The sequence below is a fragment of the Prinia subflava genome, chromosome 1, assembly GCF_021018805.1.
Source record: "Prinia subflava isolate CZ2003 ecotype Zambia chromosome 1, Cam_Psub_1.2, whole genome shotgun sequence".
NCBI lineage: Eukaryota > Metazoa > Chordata > Aves > Passeriformes > Cisticolidae > Prinia > Prinia subflava.
This window is the reverse complement of record NC_086247.1, coordinates 37,397,726-37,422,125: the sequence shown is the minus strand read 5'-3', so window position 1 is coordinate 37,422,125 and position 24,400 is coordinate 37,397,726. Positions and strand designations below refer to the sequence as shown.

At 38.6% G+C, this 24,400-nt stretch overlaps 1 protein-coding gene across 1 annotated transcript in view; it reads right to left on the bottom strand.

Moving 5' to 3' along the window:
• Positions 1–6,546: 6,546 nt before the first annotated feature.
• Positions 6,547–24,400, bottom strand: part of CA8 (carbonic anhydrase 8) — a 49,179-nt gene continuing 31,325 nt past the window's right edge. Inside the window, exons 8-9 of the mRNA XM_063393528.1 lie at positions 20,041–20,210; positions 6,547–9,045 (exon numbers count right to left, since the gene is read on the bottom strand). Of these exons, the coding sequence (XP_063249598.1) occupies positions 20,076–20,210 (135 nt within the window). The 3' untranslated portion in view covers positions 6,547–9,045; positions 20,041–20,075. The remainder of the gene's footprint in view (positions 9,046–20,040; positions 20,211–24,400) is intronic.

Genomic DNA, 24,400 nt, shown 5'->3' with positions numbered 1-24,400 from the left:
GCTGGAATTTTTTGCTGGAAAGGACACCAAGTTTTGATTCTTTTCTCTCATTTTTCTGCCTGCCAGAGAAAGGCACAGGCATAAGGAAAATGAGGAAAGAGGGGTGTCTCTTCATCAGGTCTCTTGCTGTCCAAAACTGAATATATTTTGGTTCTTCCTTTTTAGAAATTGGTAGGAAAGAAGGATTATTAAAAAAAACCCCATAAAGTCAATCTCATGTATGCGTAGCTAAATTTCTTTCTATATGAAAATATTCCCAAAGTAATACCAGATTTCTCTTTTTTAACTGGCTATTCAGCAAGAGGAAGTATGTATTTGAGATCACAAAGTCTCTCCTATTAAGAACTGGCAATGTAACCACATATTATCACTCTCTTCATTTACAGGACAACTGACAGATACTTTCTCAAACAGCATTAATTTCTATTTTCTCTCTCTTTGAGAAATAAAAAAAATTACACAACAAAACAAATGTAGAATGCAGGTTCATCTACACAGGAGTGGAAGCTCAATGAAAAGAGGAATGTAGGTAATGCAACAAAAGCCAAAAAAAAAAAATCACTAAAACTGACTGAAATTTAAAATCTCAGTAACTTAGAGTATTCTAACTTAATTAAAACTTCATTGCAATTCAGAAAAAATCTAAAAGTGTCAAGAGGGGCACTTAGTTTTCTTGCAGGTGGAGCAAAGATGCATCTTCCAAGGGCTTCACCGAATCCTTACTTTTGAGACTGTAAGACTGAGCACACACTTGTCTCAAGACAAATATCTTCACAAAATAATTTCAGGGGCTTTGTCAATTAAAAAAAAATACAGTGAAGAACTGCACAGTTTAGCATTCCCATAAACAGCAATAGGATTCTGCTCTAATTCAAAAAGAAGTAGCAATGACATTTTATTGGTTCCTCCATTTCTTAAAAAGAGAAAAATTTCCTCATCAATCTGTCCCTAAGCTTCACAAATTTGACAGTCTCTATTAAGGACAGTGAAAGAAAGTTTCTGCAGTTTCTAAATGCAGGACACCTATCAGATCTTCCTTTTTTGCTTTTATGAACCCGCATGAAAGCGGTGTGAAATGAGCTTGTTAGACTTTTAGTGATTAAAAACAAAGCTAATTGTGATGTAACACAATTATGGTGATCTACTCTAAAATGAGAATGAATCCTTAATATTAGATTCAATTTTATTAATGAGAAACTGAATCTAGGAACTGTTAATTTATTAACTATCCAAGAGATGTGAAGAAGAATGGAAAGTCTTGAACACCACTAAAACTTTTTGGGAAAGGGTGAGTACTGAACTATCAAGTAGCATGCAAAAAACGCCCGTGCTCTGCAGCCACCAACTACTAAATGTGCTTGGGAAAGAATTCACAACAGCAAGGAAAGGTGGCAGTCCAGGAGAAGCAAGAGGAAGTTGTATTTTGGAGCAACAAATAAAAGCAACATGCTGAAGGTGTGAAGAGGCCTTTGGAGAGAGGAGGAAGAGTTCCAATTCAAGGTTTACAGGACGCAGTTAATCTGCCCCTGCAGTGGTGCTCACTTGAGGCACTATAGGTACTGCCTTGAGTAAACCGTAATTTTCACAAAACTTCACAGCTTTCACTTATTCCCACAAACTCAGATAAGAGGGACCTCTAAAGCTGGGTACCCAAACTCAAGCAGTATATTCTTTTCAGGTGTAGCAAAGACCATGAAAGCACGGAATTTTTTTTAATTTTCCCATCTTATTCTTGGCATTTCAGGGCAGCGAGCATCTAGGAAGGGTCTCTGATCACTGGGTCTTTAGGAAACCCTGTGAGAAAAGTGTTTACACCAAACAGGTCTGTAAACAACTGCCCATGCAGAGCACGCTTAGTCTGTGCTGTCCTGCAGTTCAGGAAAGATGTGTCCTTGTTTTAACACTGTTATTACAAAGCAAGCACTTGGGGGAATATCTGTGGACTCACAGTGCTCACAGCTCACCTTACACTTCCCAACAGCTCAGATTCTGCTGAAATCAAACAGATGATGTTCCATTTTGCAAATAATAAGCAACAAAAACTGGTAGGACTTCCTGAAGAACTGGAGTCAAACCAGCACTGGGACTTACAGTGCTCCTAAAATCACTGGTAGCCCTGCTGTAATTAATTTCTGGTATTTGTGAATTTTATCTGAATAGATGTGATCTTGACATATGGCCTAATCTATTGCTTACTTTCCAATTTTAACAGAAATCAGTCATTTTCATACATATAATTTTTCCTGCAGAGTATCTCTTTGCCCACAGACCCCTCCTTGGACAAGGGGCATAGGTCAGAAAAAAACAGATGCCAAATTATGATACAGAGAGAGACATCTGCAGATACATATTTTCTTTGTCTGCCTTTTATGTTGGGGAACAAACTCTGCCCGAAGCTCTATAGTATGCAGACATCTAGTGGTTGGATAACAAAATGCAATTAACATATGTTTACAGAACACCTGTACAAATTTTGCTTCATCACATCATGATCTGAAGGCCTGATACCTTAGGTCGTGTTGAAAACAGATTCTTTGATTCTGCAAGAATTTTTTTCATTCATTACAGCCCATCACAGGTGTTTTGAGATGCTCTGGCCTCATGTGTTTCTAGGATTCCATTTTAAATTGTGTGGAACTGGGGTGGTCAAAAGGTTAAATCAGGAAGGCTCAAAATGTTGCAGCACATCCACTTAATCACAGCCCATAATTTCCCACTGAGACTCATGCACTTGGTAATCATTAGCATAGGTAATCTTCCCTGCCAAGAGCACACAGCTCTCAGACACTTTTGTGTTTGTTTTTTATTTTCCTCTTGAGTAAATATCTCCTTATCTATATGAACTACTACATGTTTCTAAGCCATTAATAAATCTTTCAGCTACCTTTGGTTTGCATTTTTTTTCTTTTTGCCTGGCCGCACACATGATTACCCAGCTAAAGAGACCAAGCCATTGTCAACTTACGATCCAAGATAATGAAACTCACTTTGCACAGACCTATAGTGCACCAAAAATAAAAACCTTGGTTATCTTCACAACGGGAGGCTAAACACACATTTTTTTCAGAACTGCTTTACACCTGCTATTTAAAATATTGCTGACATGGTGTATCATATTCAGCTGTATGTGTTCAGTGGCTTATCACAACTTTCATCTGTTTCATGCTCACCACTGTCAGATGTTTACATGGGAGGCACTTCAGAAAGCACTGTTTGTAGTGTATATTTATACTAAAGCCTAAGGGAGGAAAGGGGTTTATGTCTGTGTAAGATCTTGTTGTTTATGTCTCCATCTCAGACACAAACATCACCTTTAATAATAAGCACTGGAGTTGCTTATGTGCTTGAAGCTCCGGCCTTCTCAAGTGCTTTACTTTATAAAAGAATGGACTTTGTGTTTTGGTTTTATTTCTTTACTGTCTTCCATCTCAGGAGATATGGTGGGGACGGGAAGGTAACCCAACACAGGGAATGTGATGAGCAGCCAGGCTTTTGGATAAGGTGTGCTGTCCAAGGACAAGCAGCCAATTTCCTGCCGTCACTGGTGGGAAAGGTGCAGGAAAGGAGCAGTCTCAGGGAGTAAGGCTGGCTGGATGTGGTTTCTGATCACTGATTTGGGAATAGACTGTGGGTTAGTCAGCTGGTGTTACACAACCCAGAATGGATCACTTCCAACACAAGCAAGTTGGGATGGAAATAGAAAAGGAATATTTCCAACCACATCCCTGCTAGCAAAAAGGACACTTAAGGAAGTTTCTTTATGCTGTTTTTGCCTTGTTATCCTTTTATTTTCTTTTTCTTTCTTATTCAAGGCTTAAACAACTCATTGTGTACTTTATAGGGCAAGTTCTTTCCAAATTTATCTAATATTTCCCTTCTTTACCCTATCTTCAGTTGTTTCTCTGATATTTGAGGAGGGGAGAGCCTCTTTGGATCAAGATGAGGTCAGGCTCTGGGGAGGGCCAAGCAGAAGCAAAAAGCTGCCACTGTCTCTCTAAACAGCATGGGAAGAACATTGGTGAGAAGCATTTGAAGATACTGAACGGAAGAATCACAGAAAATTACCCAGCACTGAAAAGCAAACCTTGCATTAGAAGTAATTATCCCGGCAAATCAGGGGGAAGACTTAAAGGGGTGATCTGATTACTGAGTCAGTGTTGGGTTTTTAATTTGCAAATAAGGCTAAGTTAAGGTATAACAAGTTCTCCTGGACAAGGACTACATGCATTGCAGGTCCATATGAAGAATATCTCTCTCTCTGACATGGCTGATTGCTGTGTCTTTTTCTTGTACCTGGCATCATACTGATAATCTGTGATCATGGAGGAATCCTTACATGATAGAGGGGAGAAGGCAAAGTGGTTGTAAAGATAAGTTGTTTAATACATCTGAAGCATTCAAACAAGTACTGTAAGAGAAAGACTCATGAGAAAGTGATTAATGTCTTCAGAGCAGTTTCGAACAGCATTCAATATAAAAGACCTGGGGCTGTAAAATGAATAATGGGGAAGAAGGAAAGGCAACAGACTTTAACACAAATTCATTAAGCAAGGGAGAAATCAAATCATACAAATACCAACAGGGCTGGTGAGCTGATGCTAGGCATACAGTCTTCATACTGAAATGCATTAACTTTACTTAGAAGTCCTACAATTCATTTTAAATTGCTTTTGTTTTTAAAATAGGGTGGGTTTTTTAATGTACAGCATTCTAAAGAGATAAATACACACACATAGGTGTACTTACAATGGCAGCTAAAGTTTCATAAATAAATGTGCACATGAACACTTCCAAACAAGTCCTGCATGGTCCAGCCTCAGGAGATGTAGTGAATGCTTCTCCAGCTGCCTGACATTTCAGCAGGCAGCACTGATGTATAAGGGAAGAACACATCTCAAAGCAAATTCCATGGCTGATGATGCCACCATGAAACCCAGCCAAGAAAGAAGAAGCAGGTCAAAATCTGCATTCCTTTCACAATTCTCAACTCCTAGAGGATTTTCCCCTTTTCTCTACAGCCATCATTCCTCCCTAGATTCCCCCCATTTCTACAAGAAAGGAATGGATGGACACTGGATCCACTGGAATGGATGTGACAACCATGAAAGGAATAGTTTGCCCAAGGCCATTACTGCACCGGTGCTGTGCCCACCAGCAAACTCAATGAAGGCGAGTCTGTGCTTACGGCAGCTGCACTCTGGCAGGGTCTGGAAAATGCTGATTGCTGTGACCTCTGGTGAAGCCGCATGTGCGTGGATCTCCTCTGCTTGTTCCTTCTGCAGTCTCAGCAAAATTCAGCTGAAATTTCTCAGTAAAATTATTCTTTCTTTATGTTGCCCTGCTGTTAAGCACTTTAATCTCCTCAGCAACAGGAATTTTTTACCCTCTGAGGGTCAGGAACACACATGAGTCAGCCCTTAGGATGCAGGCCAGGATGCTGGCCAGGGACCACTTATTTCCTCTTAGACTCATGTCCTGCCTCACATCTGTTTCCATACACAGCCACTACCCCACGCTTGCCAGTGTCATGTCTGGGATCAAGCCTTTCCTTTAGCCCACACCAATTTATTCCTGTTTATCTCCCAGGTATATTTTGGGACCCGGGTAAAAGGCAGCTTTAGAGAGGCAGAGTGCCTTCTAAGAAGCTGCTCTGACTCGGGTAAGTGGGAGCCCAGGATCACAGCCCAACGTGCAAAGCATCATACCATGGTCTGAAATAAAACTAAGAGTTTAAAGGCACTAAATTCTTCTGAGAGCTCCAGAAAACTACAGAAACTGAAGAACACATCACTTGCAGAGGGATGATCACTGACAGCAGGTATTTGCCTCAATTCACCTTCCTTCTCTCAAGAGCTAGATTTCTTCCTATTCCCAATACCTTCCTACAGTTTATCAGAAGCCTGTGGAGCCACCTTTCGCCTGATGAGGCACAAAGTTTTTTTTTTAAGTATTATGTCATTGATTTTGTGACCAACAGGTTGCAAACAGGATGATCTTGAAGGTCTCTTCCAACCTAGTGATTCTGTGATTCTGTGATTCTGTAATTGCTCAACATCTCTTGGAAACTTATAATTCACATTTCTAATAAATCTCTAAAATTATGTGAAGCATTATGCCCATTAACATTTACCTTTAAAAATACTTCCAGAGAGCAAACTGATTCAAAATTTTAGTAGCAGTAGGCTTGAAGAGGAAATTACCAATTTATGACCTTACACTACCCTCAAAACCCCCTCATAATTTTTTATGATTTCTTAAAAATATTAATACCAAGGCAGGCATGTGGAACTCCAGTTGGAGAGCAGCAGCACCTTGCCACACTCAATAAAACCTCTGATGGGTACAGTGTAACTGAAATAATACACTGAGAGCCCTTCCTGAAAATTCCTCCCTGTAGATTCTTACCAAAACCAGAAAGACTAGTTTAAATTTCCTCAACACACAACGAATGTGGGTTGACCAATCTGTAATTAGAATGGGTGTGTTTTCTGAATGAAATTGTTGTTATAATCAGATCCAGTTCTTAAGACACAAAACTGCTATAAGTATTTTCACCAGCAGGTTTTATTTTTCTTTCAAAGCCAAGCCTAGGGAAAAAAATGTCTGACAAATGCTGAGACAAATTTACTAACTTCAATTCCTCAGTAGCAGTATTTATATGACTAGAATTTCGCTGCACAAGGCAATGCTTGAAAGAACAGCAAACACAGGAAGGGAGCACAGGAAAGGGAAATAATGGACTTTTTGGTGGAGACATTACATCATTTTCTTTGCAATGTATCTGTATTTCACAGCCACAAGAGTATCAGCCAGCTCCAAGATAAGGAACATGTTTATTTAGAGAATAAATCTAGTTCAGATTTCATCATAATGTCAATATTTGCCATATTACTACTACAGTTCCTGCCAGTTAACACTCAGTAGTTAATAATATGTTGCATGCCAAGGGAGAAGATCTGAATGACCTGTGCATGTAACCTGAGAATTGTCTGGTTTGGAACATGGTTCACTCCACTTTTGGAGGGTTTGTTCACTGCTGAGTGCAAGGTGACAACAGACCTTCACCTGGCAGAAAACAGTCGACTTCCACCTCACAGAGTTGTTGGTTTTTTTATTTTCCCAAGATTTTAGTATCAAACCTAACAATTAGGACAAATTTATCAGGCTCCTGCCAAAAACAACAGCCAGTCCAGCCGGGCCATAGCAGCAGAGACTTCTCCTGCCCTGTGGTATGATGGGGGTCAGTAGGAAGCCAGGGTCTGGCAATCAGGTGTTGGAGTTGGGCTCTGGCTGCATCTGCATGGGGAGTAACTGCTGAAGGAAGAGGGGCAGCAGCCACTGGAGCTGCTACATGCACGTGTTGCAGACACTGCAGGTGGAAAGTGAGGTTTTGGCCAGCACTGAAATCTTGAACCCATTGAATAGATAATGGGGTTATACTTCCTTAAGTGTGGGCAGGAGATGGGGCTAACTCTAAGAAATATAAATTTCTCTGAGGCCAAGGAACAACATGCTGATTGTTACTCAGCTAAGCCCAAATGAACAGATGACCTCATGGTGGGTTTCTTGCATTTGTATTTTCCATGCATTTATTGCAATACACTCTACCAAGGCTTAGCTCCAAAGGAAGCATGTGTTTCTGCAGTACACCCAGTTACAGACACATCAAGTGGTCAGCAATACCTGGTCCCCCTCACCCAGCTACATGCACTGTGTGGGTTTCTCCTGTTGTTTCTGCTGCCCCTAATATACACATAAATTACTCAGAGAGCTCATAACTCGTTATGCAGCAGTAGATCTCCCCATAACCCTGAACAAGGTGGATTAAGGATGCCTTCTGACTCTGCATTTACCACTGCCTGGAAATGACTTTGTGACTGATGATAGATTTGCTCCAAGGGAGTGGCCTCCCCTTTGTGAGCCCTCAGTTTTCATCTTCATTGTGCCCCAGACTGGAAGTTGCCATCTGTGCCTCTGGGGTTCTTCCACTGACACAAATCTCTCACACATCCCATTAGTGAAGACAGGGGACTTCACTAATAGCTACGGCGATCAAAGCTATTGCCTCCCACATTAGTGACTCTGTCCTTCAGGTCGTGGTGTTTCTCAGGAATTAGAAGCCATGAGGTTGACTAGCTGGTTCAGACTTCCCTACCCATGCCTTACCTTCTCTGTCAGGTAAGCCTTGTGTGGCCCAGCGTGGCAGTCCCCATGCTGTGCAGCAAGCTCAGGAAGTGCACAGTAAGTTCCCAGACCACCATCCTCAGCAATGTACAGAACAAATGGAATTGTCATAATTCACAGGACAACAAAGACTGAACATTTTCTGCCTCACTTGAACACTGTATCGCAAAGTTCCGTGGTTCATCAAGTAGAAAATAATCCAGACAATTCTGTTTATTGTTATATCAGTTAATTTTACTTAGTTCCAAACTGTCTCCTTTTTTTCAGTAAGGATCCTCGTAATGCAAATGTCATTCAGCTTTATTCAGATAAATCAAGAAGTGTGCATATGTTTAGCAGAGAAGTGCTCCTTTCTGCCAAAAAATTAATTCTGAATTTGTATAATACTCTTTGAGAACAAACAATGTTTTTATAACCTTTGTAGAATGCATCTCCCCTCTACAGAAAATATGGTTACTGACAGCACAAGAGATGATATGGAATAAAAGTAAATCTAACATTCAAAACAATAATGAGTATTTCTACATATTAGCATTCATACCAAGCTTAAAATCAGTACTATTTGGATCACAGATGACTATTGAATGCTATAGGGAAGTAGCTACAAAAGCAACTATATTGACAATTTAAAAATACTTAACAGTGTGGATTGGAAGATTTAATATGTTTTCTTCTTTTAATGTACAGCCCATTCTCAGAATTTCACTGGACCATGTGGACAGACCAACTGTCACAGCTGTCTATCAAGGCTGAATTAGATGAAAACAAACAATACAGGCTTTGTGATTCAACTGAAGCAGCAGTCTTAAAAGTTTCCATTTCTCATCTGCGGGCACTGTGGGAGCATTGTCTTCTCCCTCTCTGAAAAGAGAATGGAACAATTATGTTACTGAAATTCCTCCACAGCGGGTCTGAAAGATTGTTTATGTTGAGTCAGGGAGACAGGGAAAACTAAAGCTGGGATTTCATGACAGAAGGTGGGAGCAGTTTCAGGGTATATACTTCAATGACATAATGGTACTGATTCTTCCCTTTTAGGGTAAAGCCAGTGCTGCAAGGTTTACTAGCAATGGAGGAAATGGCAGTAAAAATGCAAAGTTAAAAGCAACGGTAAAATTATTAATTCGAAACAAAGTTCTACACTTGGCTTTCTGAATCGTTCTGGTAATTGATTCTAACCTGGTGCTCATGGGAGTAAACTAGAAGGAACAATATACTGGTCACAGAGAACTTTTTACCATTTACTATTTTAGGGGCCTTACTAAAGGAAGTGCTGAGTACCAGCTCTTGTGGGAGTCAGGTAGGCTCAAGGGATAGAAAGCAATCATCCAATTTATCCTAATAGCACTAATATTCTTACTCATTAGCAGCATTAATCAATACTTGATTTCATGCAAACACATATTCATGTGCTTTGGCATAACCTTAAGAATCCAGGTGCTCAGGTTGCCCCGGCGCTTTCAGTTCAGAAGCTGTGGGTATGGGAGTGTCTGACTGCTTCACTGTGTAGTACTAATAATTTCCTTTCTTTTTCCCTGAGGCTATTATAGTGCCAACAATAGCTTATTGTGTACACACAAACAATCTGAAAGTGCTCATGTGCAAATGGTCACCTGGGGCTACAAGTGCTTGCAGGAAGAGTCAACACATTCCAGAGAGTTCCTGCTCTGGTCCTGACAGGGGTAGGGAGTATAGAGGTTGTCAGTAACCAGCAGTGCTGCTAAGAAGTCAGTGCCTTCCCACAAGATAATCCCACCAGTTGTGATTTCCACATACACCCTGGTTATCACTCAATACCCCCCAAAAGCCACCTTGTCTGGCAGCAGCACCATTTGATGGCCCACTTGAAGAGCTCTCCACCAGCTGCCTCCTAAGGCAGGCTGTAAGCAGCAGGTTTTACACTCCACTTAACAGCACAGAGGATTCCCAGTTCTTCCTTGGGCTTACCATAAATGTGTAACATTAAAAAAAAAACAAGTAATAAAAAACAGTTATTCTCCATCTCTGGAAAAACTATTGGGATGTTTTTCAATGGGCTACTGACACAAGGGTGCAGGAACCAACAACCCCCCTTCCTGAAGTGAACAGAAGGTTTCCATTTCCATGGCCAGAAGGCACTGGATCAGCGAATAAGACTGAACAACCAAAGTGAGAAAGTGCAAAAGAAGCCAAAACCTTTGTGATTTTAAGGTTCCATTTAGGTAAACTAATGCTGTGACACAGTGACACTTCCTCAATCTCAATTAGTGCTAAACTAATTAAGAAAATTGTTTTACACACTGCAGTGAGTAGTACCTCTCTTCTTTCTTGGATAATCCCTAGAGTGATGTAAGGGTGATTGAGTATCTAATTACTCTTTAATTGAATGCACATTTTGTACATTTTAGCTAGTTCAGGCTTAATGCTTTTAGTCCAAAAGTCAAAGTCAGTGAAATTAAGTTGAACTGGGATTTGGTACCTATTGTATTAATGAATTACTTTTTGAAAGGAGCCTAATTATGAGCCAGTCTGAAGATTTCAGCTGTGTTTGTTACAGAAATACTTCATGTATTGTCTGACAAAAGACTGATTGTATATATTGATAGTGTTGTTATCCATGTTTACCCTTGTTTATTCTCATTTAACAACAACATTCCTACTTTCTGGTGAAGTCCTCCACAGATCAAATAACTATTTCCAAAGAAAGCCTTCCAGGATCAGTGCCATAAAGTATAAATACCTGCAAAAATCTGACAGTTCTTCACAATACCCACGGTTTGAAAAAAAAAAATATTAACAAGGTTAATCAAACTCAGAATGTAAAAAAAATCATTATTTTTCCAATAATATTTATATCTAATTCTTTCATATAAAAATGTTATGCACTTATATTCTTCACAGAGAAAACTTTGTTGTACAAAACTGGGACAAATGGAACACTATAAATTTTATCTCAAAAACAAGGAGGCGGGAGCAGGAGCAAAGATAAGGAGCAAAGTTGGTGTATTTTTAAGAACCAAAGGTCCCAATGTTCCTATAGCAATAGAGAGAACATATTTAAAAGAGAAGATATGAAAAACTTCAGTGAAAAGGATCATTTTTCAAAGTCTTCCAAAAGTGATGAGAAAGTGCAAATACAGAGACTCTGGAGAAATGAAATAGGATGGGCACAATATGTCTTTCCATCTGATAGGGAAGAAGATGTCCCACTGCAGCAGCTTTAGGTCAAGATCAATACACAAGATCAAAACCTTTATTCTGCAGTTTAAAAGTAGTCAATCTCCTTTCTGGAGAGCTTTTCCACCTCTTTTGTCTTACCATATTCCTTAACCCCATTGTCTCACACAATGTCCTTTTTCTTTATAGAAGGATCTTGTCTTCTCCTCCTTACCACTATGTAAAAGCAAAGTTTTAGGGTTTAAAAAAAAAGAAAAAAAAAGAAAAAAAAAAAAAGAAAAAAAAGAAAAAAAAAGAGAAAAAAAAAAAGATATGGGGCAAAACCAGTATAATACTGACAAAACATTACCTTTATCCTACACCTTCTTAGAAACAGCACCTGAAAGAACAGCCAGGTGTGGATTCAGAGTGTCTCAGAAAAGAGAACTGAGTACCTTCTCAAACCTTATCTTTCTTGAAATGCTTTGCCTTCCTTCCGTGAAAAGGTTACAATTTATTGAATGAACATCAAGTTCTGTGGGCATTTAGCTACATCTAGCTAAATGTTTGTCTTGAGCTATGGGGATGCATAAATGTTTTTAAAGAAAGTTTTGTTGTCATAAACTCTGGTCCTATCCATAAAACATTGCTAGCAACAGGTAATGCTGACATTCAGTTTCTTGAGTGGCAAGTATGAGCTGCAGAAACATTTTCAGTAATCCAAATAACTTGGTAGTTTTCATTTGCTATTTATTTACAAAACGTCTGCTTGCTTAGCAAGAGTTTGCATATTTCTCATTGCATTGTCTTTATCCATACGGAAAAATCAGGATTAAAAATTCCAATAAGAGTAAGGATCTGGGCCTGCCTGGATCTCCAGTTTCAATGGAGCAATACTGTTCTGCTTAAATCTGTGTGATTTTATCCAGGTGAAACAAAGAGCACTTTCAGTGCCTAGCTTGTATAACGTTGGTGAAGGAGGAGTGCACATTGCAGGCTCTCTTCTCTGTATTGTACAGACATATGTACCTATATGTCCTTCTAGTAACTTTGATATTTGAGAGCCTATTACATTGTATTTTATATGCACTACTCTCTTTTTCTAAAAATGGGTGTAGCTTTATTAATGATGATTTAATCTTCCTACTATTTCAACTCACCACTAATTTGCAGCACTTTCCCCACAAATGAAAACACCATGGCAGAGTTTCAGTGGGTGTTCAGACTCTGACTTGGGTGTTGTGATTGCTAATAAACATGTTGTGAGACTGTTTTGTATGACAGGCACTCTGGGCTCCTGGCTACATTATCAGTTCCCAAGCAGCAGTCTGCAAACCATACATGATTTATGGTAAACTGCTGGGAATTATACTCTCAAAACTCTTTTTATGAAAAGCTGATGATAACAGTGAATTATGGATAGGAAAGACTGTGTGATGCTAGTAGAATCTCACAGGTCACAAAATTTAGGAGCACTTGTCAGCATGAAATATCTTATTTGAAGCATGAGCAGGGATCTGATTTCCAGACTACCTTATGACTTTTTAGCTTTGAAAAGGAAACACAGTAATCTTTCCTCCTTGCTTCTTTACATTCTAGGGAATTTTGACCATTTTCCATTCCTCCACAATTTGTGTATTTCTAACAAGAGTTCAGTAAGGAATCGAACAAGGACAATTCCTATATGATAATAACTCTGAAAATTCAAAATGTTTTTGTCTTTCTCATTTAGGCTTGATCACCTGCTATACTGATACACTGGCCTGGACACATAAATACCTACAACAGCAAGGACCAGTCTATGACTCTTGGCTGCCTCTGGCTACCAAGTTCCTACATTCTGCCTTCCATGCCAGAGGTGTGTCACATAAGCAACAGAAGTGGTTTTCTAGTCACTAATTTGAATCATCAGCAGTGGGAAAAAAAATTATGCTGATATTACGGGGCTCACTTGCACTCTCAGTGCATACCCCCCTCCTTGCTGTTACAATGAGGTAGTGGAAAACAGCCTTAAAAGGCACTCTTTTTCAGCCATTCCTGGAACTTTTGGTTGCCTGAAGGCTCCAAAAGTTTTGCTTTGTTTCCAGGCCTCTGATTATGGTGTGTGGCCCTCTGTCCTAGAGTCACACACTCAAATGTAAGCATATTCTCAAGAACCATGAAGTGGCAGCAGAGGGTTGGGCTCTGGACCTTATATGCAGAAGGACAACAGTCATTTTTGGTGATAACATGAAGTTTAGTTTCTTTAAAAGACTGAAACTTAACAATTGAACCAATCACCTTTTAAGCGCAAACTCTAAATTCATGGAGACAAACAATGACCAATAAAAATATCACTCACTCTGAAGCAGCATAAATACTCATATTTCAACAAATCTAGGAAACCAGTGTTTGCATTTCTAAAGAACTAGTGTTGATAATCTTTGTGCCAGGTCGATTTGGGGTTTTTCAAACAGGAAAATGATAAGAAAAGTTTTGGTAGCCTAATGATGCATGGCTGCTGACAGCTCATTCCAGCTCTGGACCTACACAACAGGAAAGGATAAAATCCTCAAGTGTTAGAACTTCTGCAGAGCAACTTGTTTGTGAATTTCAGGAATTGCAAATGCTACAAGTAAACTGAGAGTAAAGACACGTGGATTGCTAATGTAAATGTCCATTAAAATATAGATTTCACTGAGATCTGTTTAAACATAGACATATAGTCCATAGCATTGCATCACCCTTCCCATTTCTTGAAGGCAAGGTGCAGCTCCATGGCTCACTCTGGATTTGAATGTTCTTTCATATTCTACAATCTCTTATCATACAATTCACAATTCCATAAAGAGGAGAGTGCACCACCACCTGTTTACTACTAGTTCATTCGCACTGGCAACCCCAGATCCCCTGTTCAATATCCTGAGGAAAAGGCAACATAGTTTTGCTGCCACGAAAGCTGCTCAGCAGCCTCAAAAGCAAGGAATTTGCAGTAGCCCTTCACAAAATGCAGCAGATACATTGCTGTGAAACTAATGTTGTGCCAGTTTCTCCTTGTCTGCTCAGACCTCTCAGTATCATGCAGAGAGTCTCTGCAGCATCAAAAATGCAGTCCTTGTTCCTCCCACCCTGAATTACAAATTCCTGTTCCCCAGGCCTAGAAAAAACTTGCTATTTTAATGATGTAATTTAATTTTTCTCTAATCTTGAATTTACAGCTAGGAAAGTAGTAATTCTATTAAGCAGATTTTTAATCTGAACTGATTTCTGCTATCATAATTCACTGGACACTGGATAAACTTGCAGATACTTGCAGTCTGAGGCCTACCACAGATGTATGTGTATGTACAAGTGTGTATATGCACTTGTGTATAGAAAAATTGATGCTTTCTTAGGAATTTCTGAATCAGTCATGAATGAAAAAATATTCAGGAGAACCTGAGTAATGTACGTATGTAGATGGAGTAGATATAAGACATCATCACACTTGGAGGATAATTATTAATGAATACAAAATAAATTATGTCTGAGATGGGAAGTTTTGAGACAACACACTGGAGATCAAATTCTTTAGTTTATTAATTATTCTCAGAGGAAAGCAAATTAAAGTTCTTCACTTTAAAAGAAAATATTCTTTTAGCAAATTGGTTTTTTGGAACAAGCTCTTACTGTCTTCTATCAAAAGGGTCTTGTGGATTTTAGTGACTTCTATAACAGGCACCTATTTGACCTTGTCTTAGTAAATAGGAGGAATGCCATTTATCTACTCTGTGCATGGAATCATGTGTATACACCCTGGTGTATAAAGGGATGAAGATACATTGGCATGCCATACTGAGTTCACTGTCATTACAAATTCAAGTTGATATTCAAGTGTTTGAAATCAGAAGTCTTGCTCCTTCACAGATAAAGCTCTTCCACTGATGTAAAAGAGGGAAAAGGCATGTCTATCAAATCAGCTACACATAAATCAACAAGAATTAAAGAGGGGGTGATAAATCCATTGGAAACCACAAATAATGAAGAACTTCAGTGAAGTTCTTTAGTGAAGAACGCAGTACTGGAAAAGTACTTATCCATTAAAAAAGGTGGCAGGCCCCAAAATTCCAGCAAACCTTCTGGAATAGTCACAATTCACATATTGCCAGGCCTACAACTGACAAATAAATAGCTTTTAATGAAATGGAAAATTTGAGATTTTTTGTTGTTTGATTTGTAAGGGTGGTAGCATTTGTTTTCCTCACTGTTAGGCTTTGTTGTATAACAATAGTAACTAAAAATCTTATTCCAAGATCATCTGAAATTATCAAGAAATAGCCCAATGCCCATAGCAAGGGTTCTGAGTAAAGCAGGAAGTAAAAAAGAAATTAGCATTAACAGTGAGGAACTCACAATGTTATCCCTTTTCTTTCAGAAAAGGACTTGGGAGTCCTGGCAAACATCAGGTTCAAGCTAAGTCAGTAATGCACCCAAGGCAACAATGAAGTTCTGCAGCTCTCTGGGCAGCACCAGGAAAAGCATTGCCAGCAGGTGGAGGGAAATGCTTCTACTCAGCCCTGATGGAACATCTGGAGCACTGGGTCCAGTCCTGCATTCCCCGCTTCAGAGGAAACACTGACATACTGGAGATCAGCAACGGGCTACAAGCATGGTAAGGGACTGGAGCACCTGTCATAAAAGGATGGCTGAGAGAGCTGAAACTCCCCAGCCTCCAGAAAAGATGTTTCAACAGGGATTTTATCAATGTGTATAAATACTTTATGAGAACAAGTAGGGAAGATGGCACCAGACTGCATCTTCTGCTGCATCCAGTGAATGGAGAAGAGGCAATGGGGACAAACTGAAATACAGGAAATTTAATTTAAAATTAAGAAAAACCTTTTTCTCTGCAGGAGTACACAGGTACAATTTGCTTAGAGAGGTTAAGGAGTCTTCATCCTTATGATATTCAAAACCCAGCTGGACACTGCTATGAGCAACCCACTGTAGTTAACACTGCTTTGAGCAGAGGATCAAACGAATGGATCTCCAGAGGCACCTTTCAATTACAACTACTCTGTTATTCCATTGTTCTTCACTCTCTAAATCTGAACTCAATTTTTTAACCTTCCATGTCTTAAAGCAAATCTGTACTGAGCTTTTCCTCCAAGCTCCTTAACAGCTGACTGGTTCTTTCACTATTGGATATGATTTAAAGAGGTTAGAAAAAATTTAAATGTTTTTCTGGTATTACACACCATGATATTCCATGTTTGTGTCAACTCTGCTTCTTATTCAACAAATTAGAACAAATTACATCGAAGATCAACATACGCCATTTGATCATAAGCCACAAAGGGTTCAGTTTTGTCAAGGTTTAAATCAAGGCTGAAGAGCAGATGTTCTGAAGCTTTGGGAGCACAGTGTGCATAAAGCCTGCATTCTGATTCAGTCAAGATCAATTAGACCTTTCAAACAACCTCTTTCTACTGCTGTGGATACACTTACAGAAACATTTGTCTCCTTCTTTCCCTGACAGAGTAACAAGGTCATGGCAAGCTAATATTCCTCAAGGTTCTTCAAGTGGCTGTGCCAAACTGGCTTGGAATAAAAAAAAAATATTGAAAACTTTACTGACGGGAGTTCCAGCAGCCTTGGCAGAGGGGCATTATGTATGAAAAGAAGTCAACCAGTGTGCTTGTAATTGTAATATTAAAGACATACCAGAGCTTTAAAATAAAAGGTAATCTGCTCTTTGAAAAGAAGAAATGCTCCTCTGGAATCACTAGGATGGTGCTGCCCTGAAAACTATTACCTCCCCACCTACTACAGAGTCTTCATAGCAATATTCAGCTGAAGCCAGCAGTCCCAGCTTACGGGACTTCCCTCATTCCTGTGAAGGAAGGAATCTTTCTGAGGATTTCTGAGGCCTGTGTGAGGAGCTACTGTTCCTCAATACCTTTCTCCTGGAGAGGTGTGAGGAAATCACTACAAAGTAGAGTAGGATTATTTCCTTCCTTTTTTACCCCTTTGCACAGAAGAAATGTGAACAAAGCTATGTGATTTCTTTTTACACTTCATTTTTTCAGCTCCCTAAACTCAATAGCAAAGATTTATAATGAAATTTAGATTAGCTCAGTGCTACTTGGACTGATTAATATAAAACTGAAAAGACCTGACCAAATAAATTTCTGATAAATAATTCAAACATGTGTAGAGAAACAAGTGTCATTTCTTTAGTGAGCTACACTGTGCCAGGAGTCACAGTTCTTCCTCAGCACTCGAGTGTCCATAATTAGTATGGCCCTAAAGTGAGGATTATCACTTTGCATTAAAAATTCCATCATTTAAGAATTAAAACTACAGATTATTTTGTGAAGCAAAGCCGAGATAAATCTTATTATATAGAACAAATCTTTGTAAGCATTGACAAATGTAATAAATTTTCAAACATGGAAGCAAAAGGGAAATTTTTACATTTCAATTCCATCATTGTAAAGGAAACTCTTTCATGCTTAAAATTCAAACTCAGTGTGTCAAGTAATTTCACTGTTACAGACTTGAATTACCTGCACTGGCCTCAGGGCATTATTCACTCTCTGAGAAAAATTGTACTTTAACATTGCTACGATTTTCCCAAGTAATTTTTATGCAGAAGCTGGGATGAATTTGAAACATCCATTTCAAGATTAAAGTGACAACATTTGGTTACCGCAAAGAACCATGTAATTGAGAACTGGTCTTAGGGATATGCCCAAAATTAAATATGGGAATAAGAAAATAATATTAAAAAAGGGATCAATGTTTTGTGGTTTTTTTCTAACTTAAAAAGGGATTAATGTTTTGGGTTTTTTGTCTAACTTCTGGGAAGCAGATATTAAATATTGTTATAAAACACAAACCCTTACTTAAAAAACCTTTAGATGCATACACTATATCGAATGCTTATGCTATATGGAAAGATCATGAAATTGTTGCTCACTGTCCTAGCCAATTTAATAATTTCTATTATATGCAGGAGGGAGGATAATCTTCTCAGTTTTAATAGATCTATATTTTGGAAGCACTGAATTATCAATCTTCTTAATGGGTTATCTGCTGCCTGATCATTTGTTATTTCACATGAAATTGAGGACTACACCCAGAGCATGCTCTGAATGGGCTTAAATCCACAACAGAGCCTGACATGAACTAGAGAAGGCAAGAATTTAAAGTACAAATAAATATCCTTGCCCAAAACAGTTTATCAAAACCCTTTTAGCAGCATGATAGACGATTTTTTCCAGATGAAACCCAGATGATTTTTCTAGATGAATCTGTTATTTTTCAACTTTGAAGAAATGTGAAGATAGAAAATCTGAGGCTCTTATATGATGTACTTCAACAGTAAATAGGCTAATGGGGAATACCCAATGTTTCTATTATTTAAATAAAGTTCTCCTGGGAAACTAGAGGAAAAGTTTTACTATGTTAAAAAGCAGTAGTACTTATTGAGGAAAGCAATCAAACAGATTCTTTTCTTGAGGATTTCCCAGATTTGTTCTCCTACTATTTGCATTAAAGTGGGATCACTTCATTTCAAAATCAACCATAAAGCTGGTGCCTCGACTCATTACTTTCAAGGTAACAATTTGTCTTAGAATAATAGAATTGTTTAAGTTAGAAAAGATCTTCAAGATCATCATGTCCAATTATTAACCCAGCATTGCCAGGTCCACCACTAAACCATGTCCCTAAAACCACATCTACACATCCTAAATGCCTTCAGGGATGGTGATTCAACCACTTCCCTGGACTTTAACTCTCTTTGAATCTCATTGCCAGGTTTTTCATTATAGCAAAACATCCATTAACTAAGTATAACAAGGATTAGAAGCAACTGCTGAGCATTGAGGGGATTTATTTTGTGACTGATAGAGGCTGGGGGAACATGACATGAGAAGTTTTAGTAACTGAGGCAGGATTAATGCAGGTTCACATGCGTATTTCTCTAATGTCATCCTCAAATTCTTGCTCTGTGAGGCAATGAAGGTGGAAAAGAAGCGGCAACTACTTTAATTAATGAAATATGAAAAATTATCCATGACAGAATTTAATTTGTTTCCTCTTGTACCTTCACTGGAGTTGCCCAAAATTCAGTCTTGTTGGGAAAAAACGGCCATCAGAAGAAAAAAAAAAAAAGTCTCACCTTAGAATTAAAGGCCTCCTCTCAGAACTAGTACCCTGCTTTTTTAACAGGGTGAAAAGATCCACCAGTGGCTGGTCTTCTAGGAACATGGTAAGAAATCAACCAGTAAAACTCAGTAACTGAGGAAACATACCACAAAACCAAGGCATTCTGTGCTCTTCCTCGCTGCAGCAGGAGGAATTTAAAGCTACAAGAAGTAATTGGATATAAGTCGGCATTGTGATTCACTGCCTGGATGGTGCTGAATGACTTTCTTGTTTGCTTTGTTTGCATTCATGGCTTTTGCTTTACCTATCTAACTGTCTTTGCTTCAACCCACAAATCCTCTCACTTTTACACTTCTGATTTTCTCCCCCATCCCACGTGAAAGTGACTGAGCAGCTTGTGGGGCTTGGTTGCCAACTGGAGTTAAACCATGACATAACCAAACTATTATACACAGGATGAAATAAAAAATTACAATGTCAAATTTGCAATTGTGACAATGTATCATAACATTAGCTAAAATTAAGTGCATTTTCTACTTTAGCTAAATCACTTCAAAGTTTTGATTTTTCTGCTAAGCTTTTATTTACCTGACTGAAGATTCATCCTTGTTCTTCCTCCTCTGCTACTGAAATGCAGCCCTGATGACTCTGTCACTAAGTGGCTGAGTTGGTCTGAAGTTATCTCCTAGGATTCCATCAGAGCCCTCTAAAAGTTCAGCACCTTTAACATGAGTCCTCAGTCTTCGAAATTCCTCTATCTGAAAGACAGAAAAATATAAATGAAGAAGCTGAGACACATTCTTCACATTAGTCCCATGGTGACTAATGATCAAAACCAGCCTTGTCCAGACAATTCTGCAGCTTTGAAAATTGAAGCATTAATATTATTTTTAAATAGTTACCAGCACTGTCAAAACATTTGAGATATAGAGAAAAACAAGAACTCTTACGCTCATAGTTTGGCAAACTTATCCTTTGCCTTTTCACAACTTCTTTTAGGATCTATAACCATCTTGGCAATTGCAGACTACATCCTATGAATCAGCCTTACTGTTGTGTGTTTAGAGTAGTAATTCTGATCTTCTTCAAAGAAGTGCATTTCAGAAATAACTTGCTTGGCTATAAATTTTTTTGAAATTCTCCTAGTGATTTATTTACTGCCTGAGATTGTTGTTATCATCCAAACCAGAAGAATACTGAGAAGATTCTTAGCTTTAGAGTATGTCTGTTGATATTTTATGGAAAAATACAGTTTCTGTGATCAAAACAAAACACTGCTTAAAAAGATCTGTAGGTGTAGACAGTCAAAGTCAAATACAGTAAAAAATAAATATTAAATATTTCAATTGAGCCAAAAAAATATGTCTATTGCTTATATAGTCTTTTTTAGATTTTTTCCAAATCTAATATGGTGTAGGGAAGAATTTGAGCAGCTTCCACCTCTATTCCTGTATTAGCATCAAGTACTGTGTGATAAAGCAGTTTACCTTACTGTTCACGAGTGCTGTTTTTAGGAGTCTGGTATTTTAAATAGTTACAACTACTAGGAAAAATGCTTTTTCTTTGACATATTCACTAGCTGTCTTAGCTGTATGCTGCAAATGTACTTGATGGCTGACTCCCCTAGCCTCAGCCTTTGTACTTGTACTGACCCTGTGATGCTTCCCTATGCAGTTCATCTCTAACTTGAAACTGAAGATACACAGAAACTAAAATGGAGCCTGGAGCATACAATCACTTTAACATCTAAGACATTATAGAGTTAATTTCTCCATGAAAAACACCCTAGGAAATATTACAGGGAGAATGTAAGCATGATTCCAAAATTAAATTAAATGAGGTACTAAACAGCAGGTAATGCCATTTTTATTCTTATCCTGCCTACTGAGAATACTTTCTCACTGTAACCTGGAACACAACTGCCCTCATTGTTGTTTTCCACTCTACAGTAGTAGTGATACAGACTTGTTTACTTGATTTAGAGGCTAGCTCTTCTCTGCTTCATTTTCCTCAAAAAAGAGTGTGCTTGGAAATCAACACTCAGCTTCTCACAGGTGAGATACAAGGCAAAAGCTTAGACTGCCAAAATGAAAAAAGCTCCTTGAAGGTACTTTTAGAGGCAGAATCCCGTTATGGAAGATTTTTGTTGCTGTTGTTGTTTACTTAAAGCAAACCGAAAACAAACCCACTACCAGCTTGGAATTGAAAGTTGTCAGAACTCAAGGGCTGGTAAATCACTGAAGGAGTTTTATAAAAGCATCCTCTTTCACTATCTGAATCAACTCTGAAAAGTCTGAGATAATTGCAGTTTAGGAAGGAGCACTTTACAAAAATGTGGTTTTTGTTTGATCTTGGGAGAATGAGATACTTCAAACAAACACAGATGAAGGAAAGGGAAGTGCAGACTCTCTGCAAAGCTGGCATTTGTGAGCTGTCTCCTACTGTAAGTACAAATGCTCCGTCTCAGTTCCTACAGTGAAATCTTCCTCCAGGAGGTACTCCTCACAAAGCAGCTTCCAGTTTCTTCAGTCAGGAGAGTAGAACTGACCTGATCTCTGTGCCTGCTCTTTAGTCATTAGGGAAGTCAAGCATTGTAGCTCTGCTCCAAGGGGGAATTTCTTCTGAGATCAACAGCCTCCTCATTTAGTTGTCCCTTCCATGGTTCAGACTGCCATTGCAGAGACGGTCTACACAACACGGCGCTTTGCTCTACTCGTGGGAAGTACTTCTGTCAGAAAGGGACACTAGCTGTGCCAACACGACTTTCCCAATTAAACTTCCATCTGGCAAGGTAATGTGCAAGGTAACATGCCCTGCTCATCCTGTTTCACCACTCACCATCTCCTCCCAACCCCTCATAAGTCAATGCTGCAAAGTGCACCCTGCAGGACTGCCAGTGAAACAGATGTTTTAGAGGCATATGGCTAAGCACCCTTGGATATTCACATACTTTAACCAGGAATAACCACTTTTAAAAGTTCTTCTCCTGCCCAGAAGACATTAAGGATGACCTAAGCCTGTTCACACTGAAATTTGGGATTAAGTTCTAACCAGCATAGAGGCAAATCCACAATGTGAACAGTTGCATTTTTACTGAGTAAATTCACTTTCTCATTGTGTAGAACATTTTTACAGCTCATTGTATTCAGATCCCAAACACTGTGTCCTTCTGTTGAACTTACATATTTCCTGAGGAACAGAGCACACAAAACTAAGAATTTGCATGTTTTCTATAAACATTTCTTTGATATGGAATCATTATCCTTCTGTTTGAAAATTTCACGTCTCCATGACACCTTCCAAGAACACGGACCTACTTCCCAGCACCCAGAATACCATGAAGCTCTGAGTGCTTTATTTTGCAGTTTACATAAATTTTGCACAATTTCCACTATAGCTCCATATGCTAGTTACTATTTCTGTCCTTTGGTAGGTTTTGATTTTGAATGAGGTAGACAAAACCACTAGAGACCATGCCATTCAATAAAAGACCAGTTAACTCTGACAACGAATACAGCAGAATGACAGCTCCTTCTGCATCATTGTTTAAAATCCCTACTCTGAGTGGCTTAGACAATGCACTTATTCTGGGCTCCAGTGAACCACAAATCACATTATCCACAAATGTCCCTTTTTTTAAAAATATAGTGGAGAGAAGTATGACCAAGTCTTTTTCAATTTTTTTCCTTCTTTTTACTGGCCTAATAGGAGTTTTCTACCACTGCCTTTCAGCAGGGTACATGCATGTGTGAGGTATCTCACAAAAAGAATCAGCACAGTTCTTCCTGGGATGTGTATTTCAACACAGTAAGTCAAGTGAGGATGACAAAAATCATAATAGGAAGACAGGAATACTCACAGAATGACTCCTGAAGGACTTTTTGATGGAAGTGGAGTCTCATGACAAAGAAAATGACTTCCAGTGAGGAAACAGCATTCCTCAGGATTCCAGGAAAGCACATCCTGATGCTGCAGTTCTGAATTGCTTTTTTGCTGTTCATATGACCAGCACACTCAGACCTCCTTTCCCTTAATATTGACTTAGATCAGCAGCATATCAACTCATCAGCTGAACTTTACTATCTAAGAATGTCTTCAGGATAAAAAAGGGTTCTCTACCTCTCTGTAATCATCAGCCTATTGTGCCTACATCAAAATAGTTACTTCATTGTTTCAAAATAACAAAATGTGAAAATATTTTATGAGTGTGACCCTGAAATAGAATAGCATTGTTATTCTTTTTTTTGCCCTTATGACCTGCAGTTTGTTAAGCCAATCAATACTGCTATGGTAATTGCAAAAAATTAGCATCTTGTCTCCAATATATGAACTAGTTATATTAGAGGAAAGAAATAATAGCTCTTCCGTATTTTATTATGTAATTCTTTATTTATTTGCTATTGACACATAACTTGATTATTTCATGACCTGAAAAATTAAAATAGAATTGAATTTGTCTCTCATTGGCTATAACCATGAATGCTACTAGTATTTATATAAAGCACTTGACATTTCATTAGTATCCCAAAGAAGAAAGTACTACAAGGTAATGACATATGTAAAAATAATGTTTTTAAACCCATTAGGAATGCATTTGCATTGAAATCTATGATGTAATACCACAAGCTGGCTTAATAAAATTAAATGCCTCTACCAGCCTTCCATGGAAGATTCAAAATGGTATATCCTCTACTACATCCTCCTATTTCAAATAGACAAAAGCCCTTGCATTTCTAATCTCTTCTTAAGCTCTCCTGGGCAACCTGCTCTAGATGAACCCTCTTTAGCAGGGCATTTGGAATTGATGATCTCCAGAGGTCCCTTCCAACCCCAATCATTCTGCAGTTCTGTGATTAAATGATATCTCTCATAGGCACTCATGCCCACATGCACAAAAGAGGCTAGATATTTCATTGCAGCCAAAATGCTAATTACAATTTAAAATCTT